General features: G+C 31.4%; 1 protein-coding gene across 1 annotated transcript; it reads left to right on the forward strand.

Moving 5' to 3' along the window:
- Nucleotide 1: 1 nt before the first annotated feature.
- Nucleotides 2–23569, forward strand: LOC134710028 (equilibrative nucleoside transporter 3-like). Its single transcript, XM_063570177.1, has 13 exons — nucleotides 2–268; nucleotides 1887–1968; nucleotides 2685–2845; nucleotides 11618–11715; nucleotides 13853–13903; nucleotides 15159–15244; nucleotides 15553–15699; nucleotides 16708–16738; nucleotides 17850–18013; nucleotides 18347–18452; nucleotides 21161–21246; nucleotides 21660–21862; nucleotides 23320–23569. The coding sequence occupies exons 1-13, from the start codon at nucleotides 219–221 to the stop codon at nucleotides 23429–23431; spliced, it is 1377 nt and encodes a 458-aa protein (XP_063426247.1). The 5' UTR covers nucleotides 2–218; the 3' UTR covers nucleotides 23432–23569.
- The last annotated feature ends 6 nt before the right edge of the window (nucleotides 23570–23575 follow it).

Genomic DNA, 23575 nt, shown 5'->3' on the forward strand with positions numbered 1-23575 from the left:
TTTATTTCCGTTTCCTGCTTGTTTCACTTTCAGCTGACTTGTTGTTTACAAAATTATAAAAATAATTTAAGTGACATTAGCTCAGTAAACGATGAAGTTTTTATCAAAGTTTTAACTTAAATTAGAATGCAATCATCGGGTCTAAGTCACATGCCGTATCCTTATTTGCTATGACAAAAGTTTTTTGAACTGCAGTTCTAGACAAGCACTTGTAAAATATGGAATCTCAAGTACCACCACCTGATCGCAATGCTGGACCAAAAGACCGGTATAACAAGTTAAATTCGTTTGAACAAAACGAAAAATGTTTTTAATGTTTTTGCTTATTGGAAATGTGTCTTTAATATCAACCTATTTGTCTACTGGTGTCCCTTTTCTGAAAAAGGGGGGTGGTGGGGAGATGGGTGGTAATGTGTGTGTGTGTGTAGTATCATGCAGTACAGTAGAGGGATTCAAGAGTATGATATTAGAATCTGCTCTATCCCGAACTATTCTGTTATCAAATGTATATAGTTTTATCACAATTTATTTTTTCAAATGTACATACGTTATATATGAGCTGCGTCGGATAGAAATCGACCTTATGCAAGTGTACGTAAATATGTACATGTATAAGACTCTGATTGATTTTTTGAACTTTTATATACGAAAAACAATGAAATAAAAGATGAAGTTAAGTCCGTCTTGTAGCATTCGATTAATAATGCAACTTGCAAACAGTTCTACACTTTCTGTTGATTTTTTTTTTCAAAGCCGAAATTGGTTAAAAGATGTATTGTTGTTAAATTGCATAAGGTCGATTTCTATCCGACGCAGCTCATATGTTGTTTTTTTGATTTTGTTATTTTTGATTTTTTGTTGCTAAATTAGTGTAAATTATAAATTTTATAGTCGACGCCCGGCGAATAATCTTCAATAATTGAAGGATCGCTAGAAACCTAAAGAAGAAGAAGAAGAAGAAGAGGTGGGGGTAGGAGTGGTCCTGTGCTCTAAATATTGAAATCCTGAGGTCCGGAATTTAAAGAAATATAAATCCTGACATCCTGTAATTTGAAAAAAGAATTCCAGGATCCCGAAAGGCATTAAAGGATCCCAAAATCCCAAACTTAAAAACATCCGATCCAGATTCCTATTAATGGCATGAATGGTCCTACCCCCCCTCACATCTGTATGTGGTACACAAAAAAAATGTATGAGATTGCAAAGATTTCCAAATAGTGATAAGTAATAAAAAAGATCTGGTTACAATTACCAATGAGACAACTCTCCACAAGAGACCACATGGCACAGAATTAACAGCTATAGGTCACAGTACAGCCTTCAACAATGAACAAACCCATACCACATAGTCAGCTATTTAAGGCCCCGAAATCGCTAATGTACAACAATTCAAAGGAGAATATAAGGTCTATAAATAGCATGCATAGATGTTTAAAGGGTACAACTATTTCCCAAGAACTGCTAAATAAGCAATATGAACCTGTGAAAATTTTATGTATGCAGTAGTATTACTGTTTATATAGATAACTAGAGTCTATAATTTTAAGATATATGTCCTAACAGTGCCAATTATCAAAAAAAAATCCCACATTATTTTTTCAAGGATGTAATAGGAAATATGTAGATGATTATTTTATTTGGCCTAACAAAAATAAGATGTGGTATGATTGCCAACGAGACAACTATCCACCAAAGTTCAAAATGAAGTGCTAAGTGGATGTAAACAATTTTAGTTTAAAACTACGGAGTAGAGAAACAATATCATGTATATTTATATCATATTTTATCTTAATATATACTATACCTCAGGTATGTTTTTACTTGTATTTTACATTTAAAACAACTTTATTTCTGAATTCAGAACAAACTAATGTTTCTACTTACAGGTTGAATATTGTTTACATTATATTTTATGTTTTGGGAATCGGTTCATTGTTGCCATGGAATTTCTTTATAACAGCCAAAGATGTAAGTTATCTCTCTTAGTTTATGTAAATGATATTTTAAGTGAATCTCGGTGAAAAACTATGATAGCAGAATAGGGAGACAGATAAGCATATGGACAATTTTTTTTTCTAAATCACTCTGATCAATATATTGAAAGTTTTTATGTATGACATCATTTCAATTCAAAATAGTTTAAACTAAAAAGGGTAATTGAAGATGATACCTATAGTCTGAATTACCAATCTTATATCATATTGTAAAATTTTGTACAAATAAATTGTACAAAGTCTAAATGCAAATCATAATAACTATAAAATAATTTCTGATGTCAAAAGTATTTAGATTAACAAAAAATTAATGTAATCAAAAGATTTGAAAACCATAAAGATTACTCACATTCTGCACAAGTAAATTTCCTTGTTCTGCTAGCTCTCCATTATAAATAAAATTTAATGTCCCTCATAAGGGAGACAACTGAAATAGGGATCTCTAATTACAGGGTCAATTACGAGAATTTGCAAATAGCCTATTGTAGGCCTTCAACAAGATACTGTTATATCATATGTCTACAGACAACAAAAATTCTCCATATGACAATAACATTGCGAGCCAACAATTGATGCCTTTCCTGACTTGAGACAGGTATAACTCATTGTATGTCATTGATATGCTCCAAAAATTAAAAGTCTAATTTCCAAATTTTCATGATTAATCACATACAAATCTTTCTTTTTCAGTACTTTGAATTTAAGTTACGTAACACCTCTGTACCAGAAAAAGATTACAAAGATACTCGGTTCCAAACAGAGTATCAGCTGATCTTTGAGAGCTCCATTGCTGTATCCTCCATGGTTCCTAATCTTATATTTAATTTTGTCACTGCATTATGTACTCAGCGGTAGGTATAATATAAGTATATAACACACACACACTTTATATGATAAATTCATGATTTCAAATACTAAAATCAAAAGGTCAACTAGAAGTATTTTATAGAGTGTAAGGTGTTTATATCCGACTGGCCGGTTTCATTTTACCTTGAATTCTTTTTAATGGTTCATTAGCCAATGCTATAGTTTTGTGGTTTTGCCTATTTATCAGGTACTATAAGCAATAGGTCGGCTGTTTTTGATTTTATGCATGATAGTTAGATGTACATATCTGTCTAGAAGGTTTCATTTCATTTTGAATATTTTTTTAATGACATGTTTACAAATAAAAAAAATAACCAGTACAAAAGTTTTCTGTTTACTTTGAAGTATTTTACAATCTTACTTATAATGGAAGTATTTATGTTATTTATGTTACACAGAATACAAATACAAATTAAAAATTTCTTCTTGGATATCATGTTGAAATATATGTTCGCATATACATCAAATGTACAAATGTAGATAAGATTATGCACCTGTACATACATGTATATAAAAGATACTAAAAAAATATAACTGAATTTATAAGATTAACAAATAATTTCTTTTTCTTTGCAGCTTACCTTTAAAGTTTAGAATGACTGTCTCTACGATGATTGTTTTTTCTTTACAGCCTACCTTTAAAGTTTAGAATGACTGTCTCTACGATGATTGTTTTTTCTTTACAGCCTACCTTTGAAGTTTAGAATGACTGTCTCTACGATGATTGTTTTTTCTTTACAGCCTACCTTTGAAGTTTAGAATGACTGTCTCTACGATGATTGTTTTTTCTTTACAGCCTACCTTTGAAGTTTAGAATGACTGTCTCTACGATGATTGTTTTTTCTTTACAGCCTACCTTTAAAGTTTAGAATGACTGTCTCTACGATGATTGTTTTTTCTTTACAGCCTACCTTTGAAGTTTAGAATGACTGTCTCTACGATGATTGTTTTTTCTTTACAGCCTACCTTTAAAGTTTAGAATGACTGTCTCTACGATGATTGTTTTTTCTTTACAGCCTACCTTTAAAGTTTAGAATGACTGTCTCTACGATGATTGTTTTTTCTTTACAGCTTACCTTTAAAGTTTAGAATGACTGTCTCTACGATGATTGTTTTTTCTTTACAGCTTACCTTTAAAGTTTAGAATGACTGTCTCTACGATGATTGTTTTTTCTTTACAGCTTACCTTTAAAGTTTAGAATGACTGTCTCTACGATGATTGTTTTTTCTTTACAGCTTACCTTTAAAGTTTAGAATGACTGTCTCTACGATGATTGTTTTTTCTTTACAGCCTACCTTTGAAGTTTAGAATGACTGTCTCTACGATGATTGTTTTTTCTTTACAGCCTACCTTTAAAGTTTAGAATGACTGTCTCTACGATGATTGTTTTTTCTTTACAGCTTACCTTTAAAGTTTAGAATGACTGTCTCTACGATGATTGTTTTTTCTTTACAGCCTACCTTTAAAGTTTAGAATGACTGTCTCTACGATGATTGTTTTTTCTTTACAGCTTACCTTTAAAGTTTAGAATGACTGTCTCTACGATGATTGTTTTTTCTTTACAGCTTACCTTTAAAGTTTAGAATGACTGTCTCTACGATGATTGTTTTTTCTTTACAGCTTACCTTTAAAGTTTAGAATGACTGTCTCTACGATGATTGTTTTTTCTTTACAGCCTACCTTTAAAGTTTAGAATGACTGTCTCTACGATGATTGTTTTTTCTTTACAGCTTACCTTTAAAGTTTAGAATGACTGTCTCTACGATGATTGTTTTTTCTTTACAGCTTACCTTTAAAGTTTAGAATGACTGTCTCTACGATGATTGTTTTTTCTTTACAGCCTACCTTTAAAGTTTAGAATGACTGTCTCTACGATGATTGTTTTTTCTTTACAGCTTACCAATGACTGTCTCTACGATGATTGTTTTTTCTTTACAGCTTACCTTTAAAGTTTAGAATGACTGTCTCTACGATGATTGTTTTTTCTTTACAGCCTACCTTTAAAGTTTAGAATGACTGTCTCTACGATGATTGTTTTTTCTTTACAGCCTACCTTTAAAGTTTAGAATGACTGTCTCTACGATGATTGTTTTTTCTTTGCAGCTTACCTTTAAAGTTTAGAATGACTGTCTCTACGATGATTGTTTTTCTTTACAGCTTACCTTTAAAGTTTAGAATGACTGTCTCTACGATGATTGTTTTTTCTTTACAGCCTACCTTTAAAGTTTAGAATGACTGTCTCTACGATGATTGTTTTTTCTTTACAGCCTACCTTTAAAGTTTAGAATGACTGTCTCTACGATGATTGTTTTTTCTTTACAGCTTACCTTTAAAGTTTAGAATGACTGTCTCTACGATGATTGTTTTTTCTTTACAGCTTACCTTTAAAGTTTAGAATGACTGTCTCTACGATGATTGTTTTTTCTTTACAGCCTACCTTTAAAGTTTAGAATGACTGTCTCTACGATGATTGTTTTTTCTTTACAGCCTACCTTTAAAGTTTAGAATGACTGTCTCTACGATGATTGTTTTTTCTTTACAGCCTACCTTTAAAGTTTAGAATGACTGTCTCTACGATGATTGTTTTTTCTTTACAGCTTACCTTTAAAGTTTAGAATGACTGTCTCTACGATGATTGTTTTTTCTTTACAGCTTACCTTTAAAGTTTAGAATGACTGTCTCTACGATGATTGTTTTTTCTTTACAGCCTACCTTTAAAGTTTAGAATGACTGTCTCTACGATGATTGTTTTTTCTTTACAGCCTACCTTTAAAGTTTAGAATGACTGTCTCTACGATGATTGTTTTTTCTTTACAGCTTACCTTTAAAGTTTAGAATGACTGTCTCTACGATGATTGTTTTTTCTTTACAGCTTACCTTTAAAGTTTAGAATGACTGTCTCTACGATGATTGTTTTTTCTTTACAGCCTACCTTTAAAGTTTAGAATGACTGTCTCTACGATGATTGTTTTTTCTTTACAGCCTACCTTTAAAGTTTAGAATGACTGTCTCTACGATGATTGTTTTTTCTTTACAGCTTACCTTTAAAGTTTAGAATGACTGTCTCTACGATGATTGTTTTTTCTTTACAGCCTACCTTTAAAGTTTAGAATGACTGTCTCTACGATGATTGTTTTTTCTTTACAGCCTACCTTTAAAGTTTAGAATGACTGTCTCTACGATGATTGTTTTTTCTTTACAGCCTACCTTTAAAGTTTAGAATGACTGTCTCTACGATGATTGTTTTTTCTTTACAGCTTACCTTTAAAGTTTAGAATGACTGTCTCTACGATGATTGTTTTTTCTTTACAGCCTACCTTTAAGGTTTGGAATGACTGTCTCTACGATGATTGTTTTTTCTTTACAGCTTACCTTTAAAGTTTAGAATGACTGTCTCTACGATGATTGTTTTTTCTTTACAGCTTACCTTTAAGTTTAGAATGACTGTCTCTACGATGATTGTTTTTTCTTTACAGCCTACCTTTAAAGTTTAGAATGACTGTCTCTACGATGATTGTTTTTTCTTTACAGCCTACCTTTAAAGTTTAGAATGACTGTCTCTACGATGATTGTTTTTTCTTTACAGCTTACCTTTAAAGTTTAGAATGACTGTCTCTACGATGATTGTTTTTTCTTTACAGCCTACCTTTAAAGTTTAGAATGACTGTCTCTACGATGATTGTTTTTTCTTTACAGCCTACCTTTAAAGTTTAGAATGACTGTCTCTACGATGATTGTTTTTTCTTTACAGCCTACCTTTAAAGTTTAGAATGACTGTCTCTACGATGATTGTTTTTTCTTTACAGCCTACCTTTAAAGTTTAGAATGACTGTCTCTACGATGATTGTTTTTTCTTTACAGCTTACCTTTAAAGTTTAGAATGACTGTCTCTACGATGATTGTTTTTTCTTTACAGCCTACCTTTGAAGTTTAGAATGACTGTCTCTACGATGATTGTTTTTTCTTTACAGCCTACCTTTAAAGTTTAGAATGACTGTCTCTACGATGATTGTTTTTTCTTTACAGCTTACCTTTAAAGTTTAGAATGACTGTCTCTACGATGATTGTTTTTTCTTTACAGCTTACCTTTAAAGTTTAGAATGACTGTCTCTACGATGATTGTTTTTTCTTTACAGCCTACCTTTAAAGTTTAGAATGACTGTCTCTACGATGATTGTTTTTTCTTTACAGCCTACCTTTAAAGTTTAGAATGACTGTCTCTACGATGATTGTTTTTTCTTTACAGCCTACCTTTAAAGTTTAGAATGACTGTCTCTAAGATGATTGTTTTTTCTTTACAGCCTACCTTTAAAGTTTAGAATGACTGTCTCTACGATGATTGTTTTTTCTTTACAGCCTACCTTTGAAGTTTAGAATGACTGTCTCTACGATGATTGTTTTTTCTTTACAGCCTACCTTTAAAGTTTAGAATGACTGTCTCTACGATGATTGTTTTTTCTTTACAGCCTACCTTTAAAGTTTAGAATGACTGTCTCTACGATGATTGTTTTTTCTTTACAGCCTACCTTTAAAGTTTAGAATGACTGTCTCTACGATGATTGTTTTTTCTTTACAGCTTACCTTTAAAGTTTAGAATGACTGTCTCTACGATGATTGTTTTTTCTTTACAGCTTACCTTTAAAGTTTAGAATGACTGTCTCTACGATGATTGTTTTTTCTTTACAGCCTACGTTTAAAGTTTAGAATGACTGTCTCTACGATGATTGTTTTTTCTTTACAGCTTACCTTTAAAGTTTAGAATGACTGTCTCTACGATGATTGTTTTTTCTTTACAGCCTACCTTTGAAGTTTAGAATGACTGTCTCTACGATGATTGTTTTTTCTTTACAGCCTACCTTTAAAGTTTAGAATGACTGTCTCTACGATGATTGTTTTTTCTTTACAGCCTACCTTTAAAGTTTAGAATGACTGTCTCTACGATGATTGTTTTTTCTTTACAGCCTACCTTTAAAGTTTAGAATGACTGTCTCTACGATGATTGTTTTTTCTTTACAGCCTACCTTTAAAGTTTAGAATGACTGTCTCTACGATGATTGTTTTTTCTTTACAGCCTACCTTTAAAGTTTAGAATGACTGTCTCTACGATGATTGTTTTTTCTTTACAGCCTACCTTTAAAGTTTAGAATGACTGTCTCTACGATGATTGTTTTTTCTTTACAGCTTACCTTTAAAGTTTAGAATGACTGTCTCTACGATGATTGTTTTTTCTTTACAGCCTACCTTTAAAGTTTAGAATGACTGTCTCTACGATGATTGTTTTTTCTTTACAGCTTACCTTTAAAGTTTAGAATGACTGTCTCTACGATGATTGTTTTTTCTTTACAGCTTACCTTTAAAGTTTAGAATGACTGTCTCTACGATGATTGTTTTTTCTTTACAGCTTACCTTTAAAGTTTAGAATGACTGTCTCTACGATGATTGTTTTTTCTTTACAGCTTACCTTTAAAGTTTAGAATGACTGTCTCTACGATGATTGTTTTTTCTTTACAGCCTACCTTTAAAGTTTAGAATGACTGTCTCTACGATGATTGTTTTTTCTTTACAGCTTACCTTTAAAGTTTAGAATGACTGTCTCTACGATGATTGTTTTTTCTTTACAGCCTACCTTTAAAGTTTAGAATGACTGTCTCTACGATGATTGTTTTTTCTTTACAGCCTACCTTTGAAGTTTAGAATGACTGTCTCTACGATGATTGTTTTTTCTTTACAGCCTACCTTTAAAGTTTAGAATGACTGTCTCTACGATGATTGTTTTTTCTTTACAGCCTACCTTTGAAGTTTAGAATGACTGTCTCTACGATGATTGTTTTTTCTTTACAGCCTACCTTTAAAGTTTAGAATGACTGTCTCTACGATGATTGTTTTTTCTTTACAGCTTACCTTTAAAGTTTAGAATGACTGTCTCTACGATGATTGTTTTTTCTTTACAGCTTACCTTTAAAGTTTAGAATGACTGTCTCTACGATGATTGTTTTTCTTTACAGCTTACCTTTAAAGTTTAGAATGACTGTCTCTACGATGATTGTTTTTTCTTTACAGCCTACCTTTGAAATTTAGAATGACTGTCTCTACGATGATTGTTTTTTCTTTACAGCCTACCTTTAAAGTTTAGAATGACTGTCTCTACGATGATTGTTTTTTCTTTACAGCCTACCTTTGAAGTTTAGAATGACTGTCTCTACGATGATTGTTTTTTCTTTACAGCTTACCTTTAAAGTTTAGAATGACTGTCTCTACGATGATTGTTTTTTCTTTACAGCCTACCTTTAAAGTTTAGAATGACTGTCTCTACGATGATTGTTTTTTCTTTACAGCCTACCTTTAAAGTTTAGAATGACTGTCTCTACGATGATTGTTTTTTCTTTACAGCCTACCTTTAAAGTTTAGAATGACTGTCTCTACGATGATTGTTTTTTCTTTACAGCTTACCTTTAAAGTTTAGAATGACTGTCTCTACGATGATTGTTTTTTCTTTACAGCCTACCTTTGAAGTTTAGAATGACTGTCTCTACGATGATTGTTTTTTCTTTACAGCCTACCTTTAAAGTTTAGAATGACTGTCTCTACGATGATTGTTTTTTCTTTACAGCCTACCTTTGAAGTTTAGAATGACTGTCTCTACGATGATTGTTTTTTCTTTACAGCCTACCTTTAAAGTTTAGAATGACTGTCTCTACGATGATTGTTTTTTCTTTACAGCCTACCTTTAAAGTTTAGAATGACTGTCTCTACGATGATTGTTTTTTCTTTACAGCCTACCTTTAAAGTTTAGAATGACTGTCTCTACGATGATTGTTTTTTCTTTACAGCTTACCTTTAAAGTTTAGAATGACTGTCTCTACGATGATTGTTTTTTCTTTACAGCCTACCTTTAAAGTTTAGAATGACTGTCTCTACGATGATTGTTTTTTCTTTACAGCTTACCTTTAAAGTTTAGAATGACTGTCTCTACGATGATTGTTTTTTCTTTACAGCTTACCTTTAAAGTTTAGAATGACTGTCTCTACGATGATTGTTTTTTCTTTACAGCCTACCTTTGAAGTTTAGAATGACTGTCTCTACGATGATTGTTTTTTCTTTACAGCTTACCTTTAAAGTTTAGAATGACTGTCTCTACGATGATTGTTTTTTCTTTACAGCTTACCTTTAAAGTTTAGAATGACTGTCTCTACGATGATTGTTTTTTCTTTACAGCTTACCTTTAAAGTTTAGAATGACTGTCTCTACGATGATTGTTTTTTCTTTACAGCTTACCTTTAAAGTTTAGAATGACTGTCTCTACGATGATTGTTTTTTCTTTACAGCCTACCTTTAAAGTTTAGAATGACTGTCTCTACGATGATTGTTTTTTCTTTACAGCTTACCTTTAAAGTTTAGAATGACTGTCTCTACGATGATTGTTTTTTCTTTACAGCCTACCTTTAAAGTTTAGAATGACTGTCTCTACGATGATTGTTTTTTCTTTACAGCTTACCTTTAAAGTTTAGAATGACTGTCTCTACGATGATTGTTTTTTCTTTACAGCTTACCTTTAAAGTTTAGAATGACTGTCTCTACGATGATTGTTTTTTCTTTACAGCCTACCTTTAAAGTTTAGAATGACTGTCTCTACGATGATTGTTTTTTCTTTACAGCTTACCTTTAAAGTTTAGAATGACTGTCTCTACGATGATTGTTTTTTCTTTACAGCTTACCTTTAAAGTTTAGAATGACTGTCTCTACGATGATTGTTTTTTCTTTACAGCTTACCTTTAAAGTTTAGAATGACTGTCTCTACGATGATTGTTTTTTCTTTACAGCTTACCTTTAAAGTTTAGAATGACTGTCTCTACGATGATTGTTTTTTCTTTACAGCCTACCTTTAAAGTTTAGAATGACTGTCTCTACGATGATTGTTTTTTCTTTACAGCTTACCTTTAAAGTTTAGAATGACTGTCTCTACGATGATTGTTTTTTCTTTACAGCCTTCCTTTAAAGTTTAGAATGACTGTCTCTACGATGATTGTTTTTTCTTTACAGCTTACCTTTAAAGTTTAGAATGACTGTCTCTACGATGATTGTTTTTTCTCTACAGCCCACCTTTAAAGTTTAGAATGACTGTCTCTACGATGATTGTTTTTTCTTTACAGCCTACCTTTAAAGTTTAGAATGACTGTCTCTACGATGATTGTTTTTTCTTTACAGCTTACCTTTAAAGTTTAGAATGACTGTCTCTACGATGATTGTTTTTTCTTTACAGCCTACCTTTAAAGTTTAGAATGACTGTCTCTACGATGATTGTTTTTTCTTTACAGCCTACCTTTGAAGTTTAGAATGACTGTCTCTACGATGATTGTTTTTTCTTTACAGCCTACCTTTAAAGTTTAGAATGACTGTCTCTACGATGATTGTTTTTTCTTTACAGCCTACCTTTGAAGTTTAGAATGACTGTCTCTACGATGATTGTTTTTTCTTTACAGCTTACCTTTAAAGTTTAGAATGACTGTCTCTACGATGATTGTTTTTTCTTTACAGCCTACCTTTGAAGTTTAGAATGACTGTCTCTACGATGATTGTTTTTTCTTTACAGCTTACCTTTAAAGTTTAGAATGACTGTCTCTACGATGATTGTTTTTTCTTTACAGCTTACCTTTAAAGTTTAGAATGACTGTCTCTACGATGATTGTTTTTTCTTTACAGCTTACCTTTAAAGTTTAGAATGACTGTCTCTACGATGATTGTTTTTTCTTTACAGCTTACCTTTAAAGTTTAGAATGACTGTCTCTACGATGATTGTTCTTGTAATGTTTATATTAACAGTCGTATTTGCCAAGGACAAGGACACACAATATTGTAAGTTTTCAATTTTATCAGCTTTTGTCTGTTTTGGTCTCTGTTTTACTATAAGTAATATGTCAACTGATATGTGTTGTATGGAAGGATAGAAAGCTGTATAGGTCTGTCTGGCATGTACATGTATCATCTGATGTTGACCTCATTTTGGTGGTTCATTGGTCAATATTAAGTTTTTGTGGTCTGTTTCCTAGATATACTAAAATGCAGTCAAGTTTAGCATTTGATAGTTCATTGATTACAGTCTGGCGTATCACAAACAAACAACTTGTTACGTCTCATTTCATTGGCCGAAAGATTTAAATACAACAATGTAGTCAGTGTGCAGTTTGTAATCAAATGATGTGAATTGACACAGGTGACCGACAATGGAATTTACTATGATCCACTATGTTACTACGAACGTAAAAACAATGATTTGTATAGTTTACAAACCTTTGGTCAAAAGAATTAAATAAGTGTTTTGTTAACTTCAAATAGTAGGGTCGAAATATTATACTGATATTTTGTTTTAAGTAATATTCTAAGTCCAGACTTTATGCAGAGACATATATACACATATATATATATATATGTCTCTGCTTTATGCATGCAGCAACTCAATTATCTTGTACCCGGCATGATGAGAAATATAAGGATAAAATAAAATACATGTGCCGCTTTTATACGGATGAATATATGAACCACTTTAAATTTCTTTCATACTTTCATAGTTTATAATCCTAACAATGTCGTAGTCACTTATAATACTGATCCATTAAAATAATTAATCAGGGGTTGCACTGACATCCCTATAAGTAAACCATCATAAGTCAATGTACGGCCTTCAACACGGAGCCACTGAACAACAAGCTATAAAGGTCCCAAAAATTACTAGTGTAAAACCATCTAAATGGGAAAACCAACGGTCTATAAATATTTACAATATATAATTTACGTTCGTTTTTCAACCGAGAATAGCAAAACCTATTGAAGTATATCATTGGAGTTTATAAACTACATTTAATTATTAATTTGATTGGCCATCTCTGTTTTTTCTTAACAAAGCATGGTTGGTTACATGTTATGAATTTACTTACACTTTCAGGATTTTTTTTTCTTCAAGTAAACGGAATCAGAAAAAAAATCACTATCCTATGTCGAATACATAAAACTTGGAAAATAATATGAAGTGTTTGTAGTAAAGTACGGTCTCATTTTTCAAGTACAACGTTAATTCATCAAGTCCATTGAGTAAAAGAAAATGCAGGATAAGCAATTTGGGGGGTGAGGGAGTAAATGAAAAATATGTGAATTATTATTTTTTTTTTTATCCTACATTGAACTTTTGATGTCGTCCCTTGATCTAGAGGAGACATTTAAATTGAATATTTAGATGTAAAAACTGTTAAAATTTTAAATTTTAAACTTTACTGATCTTTACTACCAATCGCAGAAAACTATAAAACCAATGAATTTCACATGCACATTTATAAAAGCTAGAATTGTGCATTGGAATCATGTACGAGAATACGTCGATGGAAGCTTTAGACGACCTTGACCAGATACGTGAATATTAATCAGTCCATTCAACGTTATAGTACGTGTGTTCTATTTTCGAAGGTTTGAGGTCGAAGGTTTGAATTGACCAATGGAAACGATCGTTCCTTAGAGAGTTAATATAATAAAGTTTGTTTGACTGATTACGTCGCACTACCTTTAGCGAAACTAAGCTGCATATGAGTGTACTATAAGCAATAAGTCAACTATATTTAGTGTATTGAATAATTGTAAGTTGTATATGTATCTCTTGTTTGGTTTATAGACTTTGACCTCATTTGCTTGAATCATGTTAAGTTTATTTGATAGTTGTAGTAAAGCTTTATATTTGAACGCATTTCTTTAGTCAGTTATTATTAAACTTATAAATAAGTATGTTTTTTTTATATAAAAAATAGTGTACTATTTGTATTTCATTACATAGACTATTTGCCAGTCAATATTTTCAAAGACTTTTACCCAGGTCAATAGTTTAATCAAATGATGTGATTAATATGCAATCAAAATCTCATGTCTCTGTTCAGCCTTCATTGTCTTATCTCCAAGTCTACATTTATTTTGTTAACTTTACTATAATGTAGATTTATTTCTATTGTAGGGCAATCTGGATTTTATGCCTTTACTATAGTCTCTGTTGTTATATTAAATGGTAAGTTTTTTACAGACTAATAAACAGATATGAGGAGCAAAGAGTTGTTAATTCAGTATATTAGAAAGAGATGAAGCATTTTTGTAGGGATTTTCAAACTGAAGGGTGATGATTGTCTCTTGGCACCCAAGCTTCCTTCCAATTAAAACTAACTTCCATGAAATATCATAATATTAAATGTTGAAAGTAGCATTAGACACCAAACAATAAATCACTATAGGTTGCATTTCTGTAAATATTGACAATGCAATTTCCCATAGGAACTCCTTTTAAGGCTAAAGCTGTACCACTTTTACTATGAAGTTTTGAAAAAAATCTTAGGCTAGAATTGAAAGTTCATATGCACCACAATTTTTTTTCAAAGTTTGAAATATAGGGCTGTGCTTCATATTTTCAACGTTTATATGCCCTGAACTTCTCAGAGTTTAAACTAACACTAATTTTCTTAACTACCCCTACCTCGAATGAAAGGTTACCACAGATTTCAATGTAAACAATATGCACATGTTTATTTACTGGAAACATTCCCAAGTTATGTCTCTGTGAGATGGAACACAGAGAGCATAACTGGGGACCAGTATGTAAACAAACTTAATTTCTATGAATATTCAAGATCTCCCCAAAAGAGGCGTGCTTTGAGAACAGCAACCTATAGGAGTTAGTTTTAATTGATTCTGTTACGCAACACAGAATATATGTAAAAGTGGAATGCACTTTTCCTGCACAGTAAAATTGTTATTTCAGCATGATAAATATGTGTGAAAAAAAGAAATATGTTGCATGAAACATAGCTTTTACTAATTTCAGCTGCACAAATAGTAGATAACAGGCTACAAATGCAGAAAAAAATCCTGCACCCGGAGTTGGTCCCCATCTGGCCACTAAATAAAAATGGTATCTAGTTTAGTGCAAATGAACATCATAGTGATCATACAAAACTCCAAATCATAAACATGAACTAAAATTAAAAAGCACATACAAGACTTACATAGACCAGAGACTCCTGTTTGGGACAAGTGCAAAAATGCTGCAGGGTTAAACATGTGAGAAATGATTGCATGCATTTATATGTGCTATTCAAGAATGGACAAAAATGTAAGAACTATTATTGAGATTTTAGAAAAATAGAAACGTAGAGATGTATCAGATATCAGAATGTGAATTTTTTCCAAATCAGCCAGGACATCCATATTATTTTAAGAAACTTGTAATACTGTTGCAATTTGCAATAATATTTATTTTTTACATTTAACAGCCTGTAGTTCAGTATTTACAACGTCATTGTTTGGATTAGCTGGTGTATTACCACACAGATACATGCAAGCCAGCATGAGTGGTCAGGTTAGTTTTTTTTATATTATGATTTAAGCAAATAAAGGCAACAGAAGTATACCCCTGTTCAAAAGACATAAACCCAGGTAACAAACTAAATCCAAGGGAAACACATCAACTATGAGAGGAAAACAACAAAACATGAAATTGAGTTATGTCCATTTATTATGTTATATGCTAGCTGGGCATCATCTGTGCCCCTATTGACACATTTCACATTTATTATCACCAAAGATAAATTATTTTATTAGATATAACATTTCTTTGTAATTATTATGTAAAAAATAGCAAAATATATTTATATTATTATGTTTCAGGCGGTAGGAGGTATATTTGCCGCTGTAGCCAATATAGTAACAATAGCTGTAGGGACTGATGTATCAGAAAGTGCATTCATCTTCTTTTTAATAGCAACAGGATGGACTCTTATAACATTGCTAGGATATTTATCCCTTTATAGTAATGTAAGTTTAATTATCCAAAAAATATTTAATCATAAAAGACAGTGAATCAACACCTAAAAACACAAAATAAGATGAAAAAGTTTCATTGCCTATGGCACCTTCATGGGGATAAAAAAAAAATCACAGAAAAATCGCACTGAAAGTGACTGCACTAGGCATTAAGGTAGCACAATATTAAGATTTTTCATCACCAATCAGGCATCTTTAAACTGATGTAATTCCACTCATCCTTCTTTAAATGTTATAAATGAGGTACCAAAAGAAAGAAGAATGATTAATCTTTCAAATTGTGATAATTTCATTATGACATAATAATGCAGTTTTGGAGGTCAAGCTGTGTTGTACAAGAATCTATAAAATATTTTGGGATGCTATGAAGAACAAAGATGCTAAATTCATTCAAGTGTGGATATCACAATAAAGCAACTCATTACATAACAATTGATTATGCAATAATTATGTCATAATGAAATTATCACAATTTGAAAGATTAATCATTCTTCTTTCTTTTGTGTACCTCATTTATAAAATATAAAGAAGGATGAAATGAATTACATCAGTTTAAAGTTATCAGATTGGGAGTGAAAAATTCTTTGTATTGTGCTACCTTAAACATGTTGATCTCATAAAATAAATGCAACAATCTATCTCTAAAGTGTTTATGTTATAGAAGTGTTCACAAAAATATTTTATGTTGTATAATTTATGTCAATAAGTCATTTAATGATACAATATAAAAATTAGCAGATGTGGAATGATTACCAATCAGACAACTCTCTAACAAAAGACAGAATCACAAGGTGTAAACAAATATAGGTCAAAATTCTGCCTTCAACAATGAGTCAAACCAATAACACATATAAAGCTGCAGAGTTGAGGTTTTTTTTGTTAAGAAAATCAATGAATAGCTCAACCAGTTTTGTTTTTTCCCTCTTTTTATAGCTTGTACAAATGAGTATCACATTTATAGATAAAGAGACATAATAACTTGTTGTTTTGTTTTTTCAGGAATTTTCAAGATATTATTTAAATAAACAAGGTTTGTATTTAAGAAGTTTTTGTAGTTTTGTTTTGAAAAAAAAAATAATACTTAAAAATGTTTTAAACTAGAAAAGAATTAATAATTTTGCCAAAGGAGTAGGTCTGGTAAGACCCTTTTTTGGCCCCAAAATATGGCAGTTTTACAAAATTGTTAAAATGTAAACTTTTAGTTATTTATTGGATAGTGAAATGGTTCTGCTACATAAGTATGGGCTGTTTTTGACAATACAATGCACATATATTGGGTACTAGCACCATAAAGTCATGCTAAATTACTGAAATCTTAACAATTCCAGCATTTTGCTTAAATTTTAGACGGTTTCCGTGTAAAACGGAAGTGGCCGCATTCGTGTTCATCCAAAATATTGAAATTGAAGTTGTATTTGATAATAATACATAACATATATAAAGGTTGAGGATGAACACGGATGCGGCCACTTTCGTTTTTGACAAAAACCATCTGAAAAGTGACATTTTTTCGTATATTTGGTAGATTTTTCATATTTCAGCTTGAATCGGATCGTTTTTAATGACGAAAAAAGTTAAAGACTTTCACATAAATTTCTTGAAACATATAAAATAGACACTTAAGTGTTTAAAAAGTGGTCAAAATCTTTCGTCAGATGAAACTGAAATTTGAGGCCAAAATCGGTCCTTACCGGACCTACTCCTTTACAAATACTTCTAATTAAAAAAAAATGAAATCTATTTTTGTAGCAAAATCAATATACCAGGCCTTGCAAGTCTTAAAACTTTACTCAGAACTTGGGATGACAAAATATGTGCATGGAATACTTATCTAGTACAAGGGGTTACAGTCATACAAGTTTTGAGTATTATCATCTTACTCAGACTCAGAAATAAACTAATCAAATAGCTGAATTACCTCTGGTTTATCATCTGTCTACTCAGACACTGGTGGCGTTTAAAAAGTAATAGAAGAAGCTGCAAGCTCTTGAATACCAATAAAGTTGGGAAATATGTATCCAATACGTTGATAATTCTGAATTTACAGTTTTCAAAAATAACTTACAATTTATTTATATTTTGCCATATGGAAAATTAGAGATTGCATAATAAGATGAGATCTGTTTTAATATTTTTTTTAGCAAATACACCTGCTGAAACTGTGACAGTAGGGGGAGATAAATCTGTAAATAATTCATATAGTTATGAAGACGAAAATGAGAAAGAACCTCTTATAAAAGATGATGTTATTAGTGAAAGTGTAGAATTAAAGCCTTTCTCTTATCACCATGATGTGTTTAAAAAGGTAAGAAGATTATTTGATGAATTTAGTTAAAATTCATCCTAAATTGCAAAAAAAACAAAGAATTGTTAAAATGAGTCTTATTACCAGGATTTTTTAACCAAATAATTTGAATTGCTATAGAAAAAGAAACAACATTTTTTTCTGTTAAAGTTATTATTTCATATAAAATGTTCTTGGCTGTATAGATATATAGTATGACTTGTACAATATTTTTAAGTAATTTTTTCTACCAATCTCTTAACTTATAATCTAAAAACTTTTAAAACCAAAAATATGGATACAAAATTGTGTAAACTTTCTTGCATAGATATGACATTTGTTTTTCATTTTCAGATTTGGTCTGAGGGAGTTAGTGTATGTTTGGTATTCCTAGTGACGCTAGCCTGTTTTCCTGCTCTGGCATCAAGTATACAGTCATGTGATAGTGGGGACTGGAGATGTATGTCATTATTCATTAAGTTGTCTAAATTACACCCCCTGAACACTTATGGTGTTTAAATATCATGAATATGCTGGGTATATTTTCATCATATTTTTCTTAGTAACTAAGGCATACCTTTTTATACGACCGCAAATTTTGAAAAAATTTTCGTCGTATATTGCTATCACGTTGGCGTCGTCGTCGTCGTCGTCGTCGTCGTCCGAATACTTTTAGTTTTCGCACTCTAACTTTAGTAAAAGTGAATAGAAATCTATGAAATTTTAACACAAGGTTTATGACCATAAAAGGAAGGCTGGTATTGATTTTGGGAGTTTTGGTCCCAACATTTTAGGAATTAGGGGCCAAAAAGGGTCCAAATAAGCATTTTCTTGGTTTTCGCACTATAACTTTAGTTTAAGTTAATGGAAATCTATGAAATTTTGACACAAGGTTTATAACCACAAAATAAAGGTTGGGATTGATTTTGGGAGTTTTATTTTCAACAGTTTAGGAATTAGGGGCCAAAAAAGGGCCCAAATAAGCATTATTCTTGGTTTTCGCCAATAACTTTAGTTAAAGTAAATAGAAATCAATGAAATTTAAACACAATGTTTATGACCACAAAAGGAAGGTTGGTATTGACTTTGGGAGTTTTGGTCCCAACAGTTGAGGAATTAGGGGCCAAAAAGGGACCCAAATAAGCATTTTTCTTGGTTTTCGCACCATAGCGTTAGTAAAAGTAAATAGAAATCTATGAAATTTAAACACAAGGTTTATGACTATAAAAGGAAGGTTTGTATTGATTTTGGAAGTTTTGGTCCCAACAGTTAAGGAAAAAGGGGCCCAAAGGGTCCAAAATTAAACTTTGTTTGATTTCATCAAAATTGAATAATTGGGGTTCTTTGATATGCCGAATCTAACTGTGTATGTAGATTCTTAATTTTTGGTCCCGTTTTAAAATTGGTCTACATTAAGGTCCAAAGGGTCCAAAATTAAACTTAGTTTGATTTTAACAAAAATTGAAACCTTGGGGTTCTTTGATATGCTGAATCTAAAAATGTACTTAGATTTTTGATTATTGGCCAAGTTTTCAAGTTGGCCCAAATCGGGGTCCAAAATTAAACATTGTTTGATTTCATCAAAAATTGAATAATTGGGGTTCTTTGATATGCCAAATCTAACTGTGTATGTAGATTCTTAATTTTTGGTCCAGTTTTAAAATTGGTCTAAATTAAAGTGCAAAGGGTCCAAAATTAAACTAAGTTTGATTTTAACAAAAATTAAATTCTTGGGCCTCTTTGATATGCTGAATCTAAACATGTACTTAAATTTTTGATTATGGGCCCAGTTTTCAAGTTGGTCCAAATCAGGATCTAAAATTATTATATTAAGTATTGTGCAATAGCAAGTCTTTTCAATTGCACAGTATTGTGCAATGGCAAGAAATATCTAATTTCACAATATTGTGAAATAGCAAATTTTTTTTTAAATTAAGAGTTATCTTTCTTTGTCCAGTATAGTAAGCAAGAAATATCTAATTTCACAATATTGTGAAATAGCAAATTTTTTTTTAATTAAGAGTTATCTTTCTTTGTCCAGTATAGTAAGCAAGAAATATCTGCAAGATTTTTTTTTAATTGGAGTTATCTTTCTTTGTCCAGAATCAACTTCAATCTTTGTTATATACAATATACAATGTATATTCACTTTTTACTACCAACTGATAAATTTAAATAATCTTTACCATTCAGTGATAAAAAGCAGTTTTTTTACATCATGTATTTAAATGAGTAGTAATTGTAGAATATTTTAATTGAAATTAGTTTTGGAATAAGGGAAAGGGGGATGTGAATAAAAAAATGGGTTAAATTTTTCTCATTTGAAATTTCATAAATAAAAAGAAAATTTCTTCAAACATTTTTTTGAGAGGATTAATATTCAACAGCATAGTGAATTGCTCTAAGAGAAAACAAAAATTTTAAGTTCATTTGAATACATTCATTCTGTGTCAGAAACCTATGCTGTGTCAACTATTTAATCACAATCCAAATTTAGAGCGGAATCCAGCTTGAATGTTGTGTCCATACTTGCCCCAACCGTTCAGGGTTCAACCTCTGCGGTCGTATAAAGCTACGCCCTGCGGAGCATCTGGTTGATATATGTGAGGATATGATAAGCCAGAAACAGCCCAGAGTACATCAGGTTAGAAAAAAAACATAATTTCAGTAAGCTGCAGGAATGTAAAAGCCCAAAATGTCTGAAATTTTATTCTCATATAACAATAAAGCAAAGTATGTTCATATATAAGATAACTCCTCAAGAAAATATTTCAAGAAAATTATATGGCAAAATTACTCAAGAAGACACAACTACACTCACTGAATAGTAGTACTTTGACTTATATATAAAAAAAATATTATGACATCAATGTGTATTGTGACTTCATAACACAAGGAAAGATACTTTATATGATTCGTTAGAGGTGACTGATCTATGGAGTTGTATCAAATTGGTAAAATAGGTGAGACAACTGACCTGATAAAAGAAGTGAAATTAGAATAAGGTTCAAAATGCTTATTATAACCATTACTACAGTGGAACAAGTAAAGGGCCTTCTTACAAAGACACATTATTCTTTAAAAGAGGTTACATTGATTGCAGGTTTGACTGCATATATCGTATGTTGAATCAAATTGATTTATATTAAAAAAAAAATCTTATTTCAGTAAAGTATTTCACTCCTGTTATATGTTTCCTGTTATACAATGTTGGAGATTGGACAGGAAGATCTTTTACTGGAATTGTTCATTTTGTAAGTAATAACTCAAGTAACAAATCAATACAGTTGTGTCTTAACGCTGCTTTCTAACAGCGGGAAATACTGTGATTCATTATTACTAGTTGGATACCACTTTTATTGATATTGTAGGTGAAAGTTAATCAGAAATTCAAATGTTCAATGACGTATACATTTTCTGTATGCTCTAGTTTTAGCTTATGTATGTCAGTACTAAAAAGTCCCATAGCAGTTTAAAATTTTTCACTTAAATGTCCTGTGTCCGTGTACAGAGATAAAAAAAAAATCACAAAAAGTATGATTAGCAGGGGAAAAAGGCATTGATTTTGCTTTAAATGGTTTTCAATTGATATTCAGTGAATCAGAACCACATTGTATGGAACAAATTATATATATATATATTTCATGAATTATGTATTTACTTTCAGCCTCGTCCAAACCAGACGAAGTTAATGCTAACATTGTCTGTTCTACGTTTTGTGTTTATACCCCTGTTGATGTTCTGCAATGTAATGCCGAGACATAATACCACACTTGTGTTCAATAGTGACATGTATCCACTGGTGTTTATCATACTGCTGGGTATTTCTAATGGTTATCTAAGTACACTGTGTGTAATGTATGGTCCAAAGTAAGTACATATATAGATATAAGAAGATGTAGTATGTGTGGAAATGAGATCAAATTGAGAAAGGAAATGGTGAATATGTCAAAGCGACAACCACCCAACCATAGAGCAGACAACAGCCGAAGGCAAGCAATGGGTCTTCAATGTAGAGAGAATTCCCGCTCCCGAAGGTGTCCTTCAGCTGGCCCCTAAAAATATGCATAATAGTACAGTGATAATGGACGTCATACTAAACTCCGAATTATACACAAGAAACTAAAATTTAAAATCATACAAGACTAACAAAGGCCAGAGGCTCCTGACTTTGGACAGGGGCAAAATTGCGGCGGGGTTAAACATATTTATGAGATCTCAACCCTCCATCCAAATTACAATTTGTAAAAGTAAACCATTAAAGTTCAAAGTATGGTCTTCAATATACATCGTACTGCTGGGAATTTCTATTGGCTATCTAAGTACACTGTGTGTGATGTATGGTAATCTTTCATAATAATTAGCAATCTCTCGGACACATCACTTTTTTTTGTCCAAGTTGTTTAACAACTGGGCATATTTAATGGTTTATTTTATGACATATTACCTAATGTTTGTTCCTTAGTAAGAAGAATGAATAAAACTATTTTAATTTGCTCTTTTTGCAGTAATTTATTTTATTTCTTTTGGTGATTTTTTAAATTTTGTTGATGTTAGTTTGTCCTATCTATATTTTGTTTATTTTATTTTCTAATTTTAAAAGCTGCATCAATAAATAGCTCATAAATAAATGGCAAGAGTAGTATACCGCTGTTTAAAAGTAATAAAACGATTGAGAGAAAAAAGCCTGGGTTATAAACTAAAACCAAGGGAAACACATCAACTATAAGAGGAAAACAATGAAACAACAGAGCAATGAAATGCAACAAAAAGCAAAAGATCATGCAAAATAAAAACTAAATGGTTTACAGTATATCTTATGTACCAGACAGTCACAACCCTCTCACCACTTTTTCATTACATGATAGTATAACCTCTTTTTTATTTCTAATATCTTAGAGCACTGAACATAATATATGGTAAGTATATTTGATGCTTAAATCCATTCACTTAATCACAAGACGCTCACAATGTGACATAATAAGTCACAAATTTGGCTTTTTTGCTGGGTTTCTAATCAGCCCTATCTGTGTGTTATAAGGTGCTTAGTAAGTATCTCTGTAATTTTGACAGAATAAATTCCAATCACTTGGTCACAATACTTTTCCATTCACTCAACCACATCATGAAAACAAACTCCTCTTCCACCCAAACTCCTATTACTCTCCTAGCAGTATTATTAGATATCAAGGTTCAATTTATTTTTTGATTTTTTATGGCCTCAGTTGGAAGAGGACATAATAAAAAGTTGTTAATTTCTATTTTTAGGAAAGTATTCCCTTAGAATTCAGAGGTTATTGTAATAAGTTGTTATTTTCTATTTTTAGGAAGGTATTCCCTCAGTATGCTGAGTTTACAGGAGCTACGATGTCTGTGTGTATGACTGTCGGTTTAGCATTGGGATCATTGTGCGGACTATTACTTGTTAAAATAGTCTAGTCATATGTGTAAAGTCATGTGTCAAATGTTTGTTGTGGATTTTTGAAAGTGTTTGTATTCATTTGTCAAGCATTTGTCACATTTGAAAAACATTTGTTATTGTGTGCCAAACAATTGTAATCAAGCATTTGTCATCTAATGTCA

Source organism: Mytilus trossulus, chromosome 3, assembly GCF_036588685.1.
Source record: "Mytilus trossulus isolate FHL-02 chromosome 3, PNRI_Mtr1.1.1.hap1, whole genome shotgun sequence".
In the NCBI taxonomy this organism is placed as follows: domain Eukaryota; kingdom Metazoa; phylum Mollusca; class Bivalvia; order Mytilida; family Mytilidae; genus Mytilus; species Mytilus trossulus.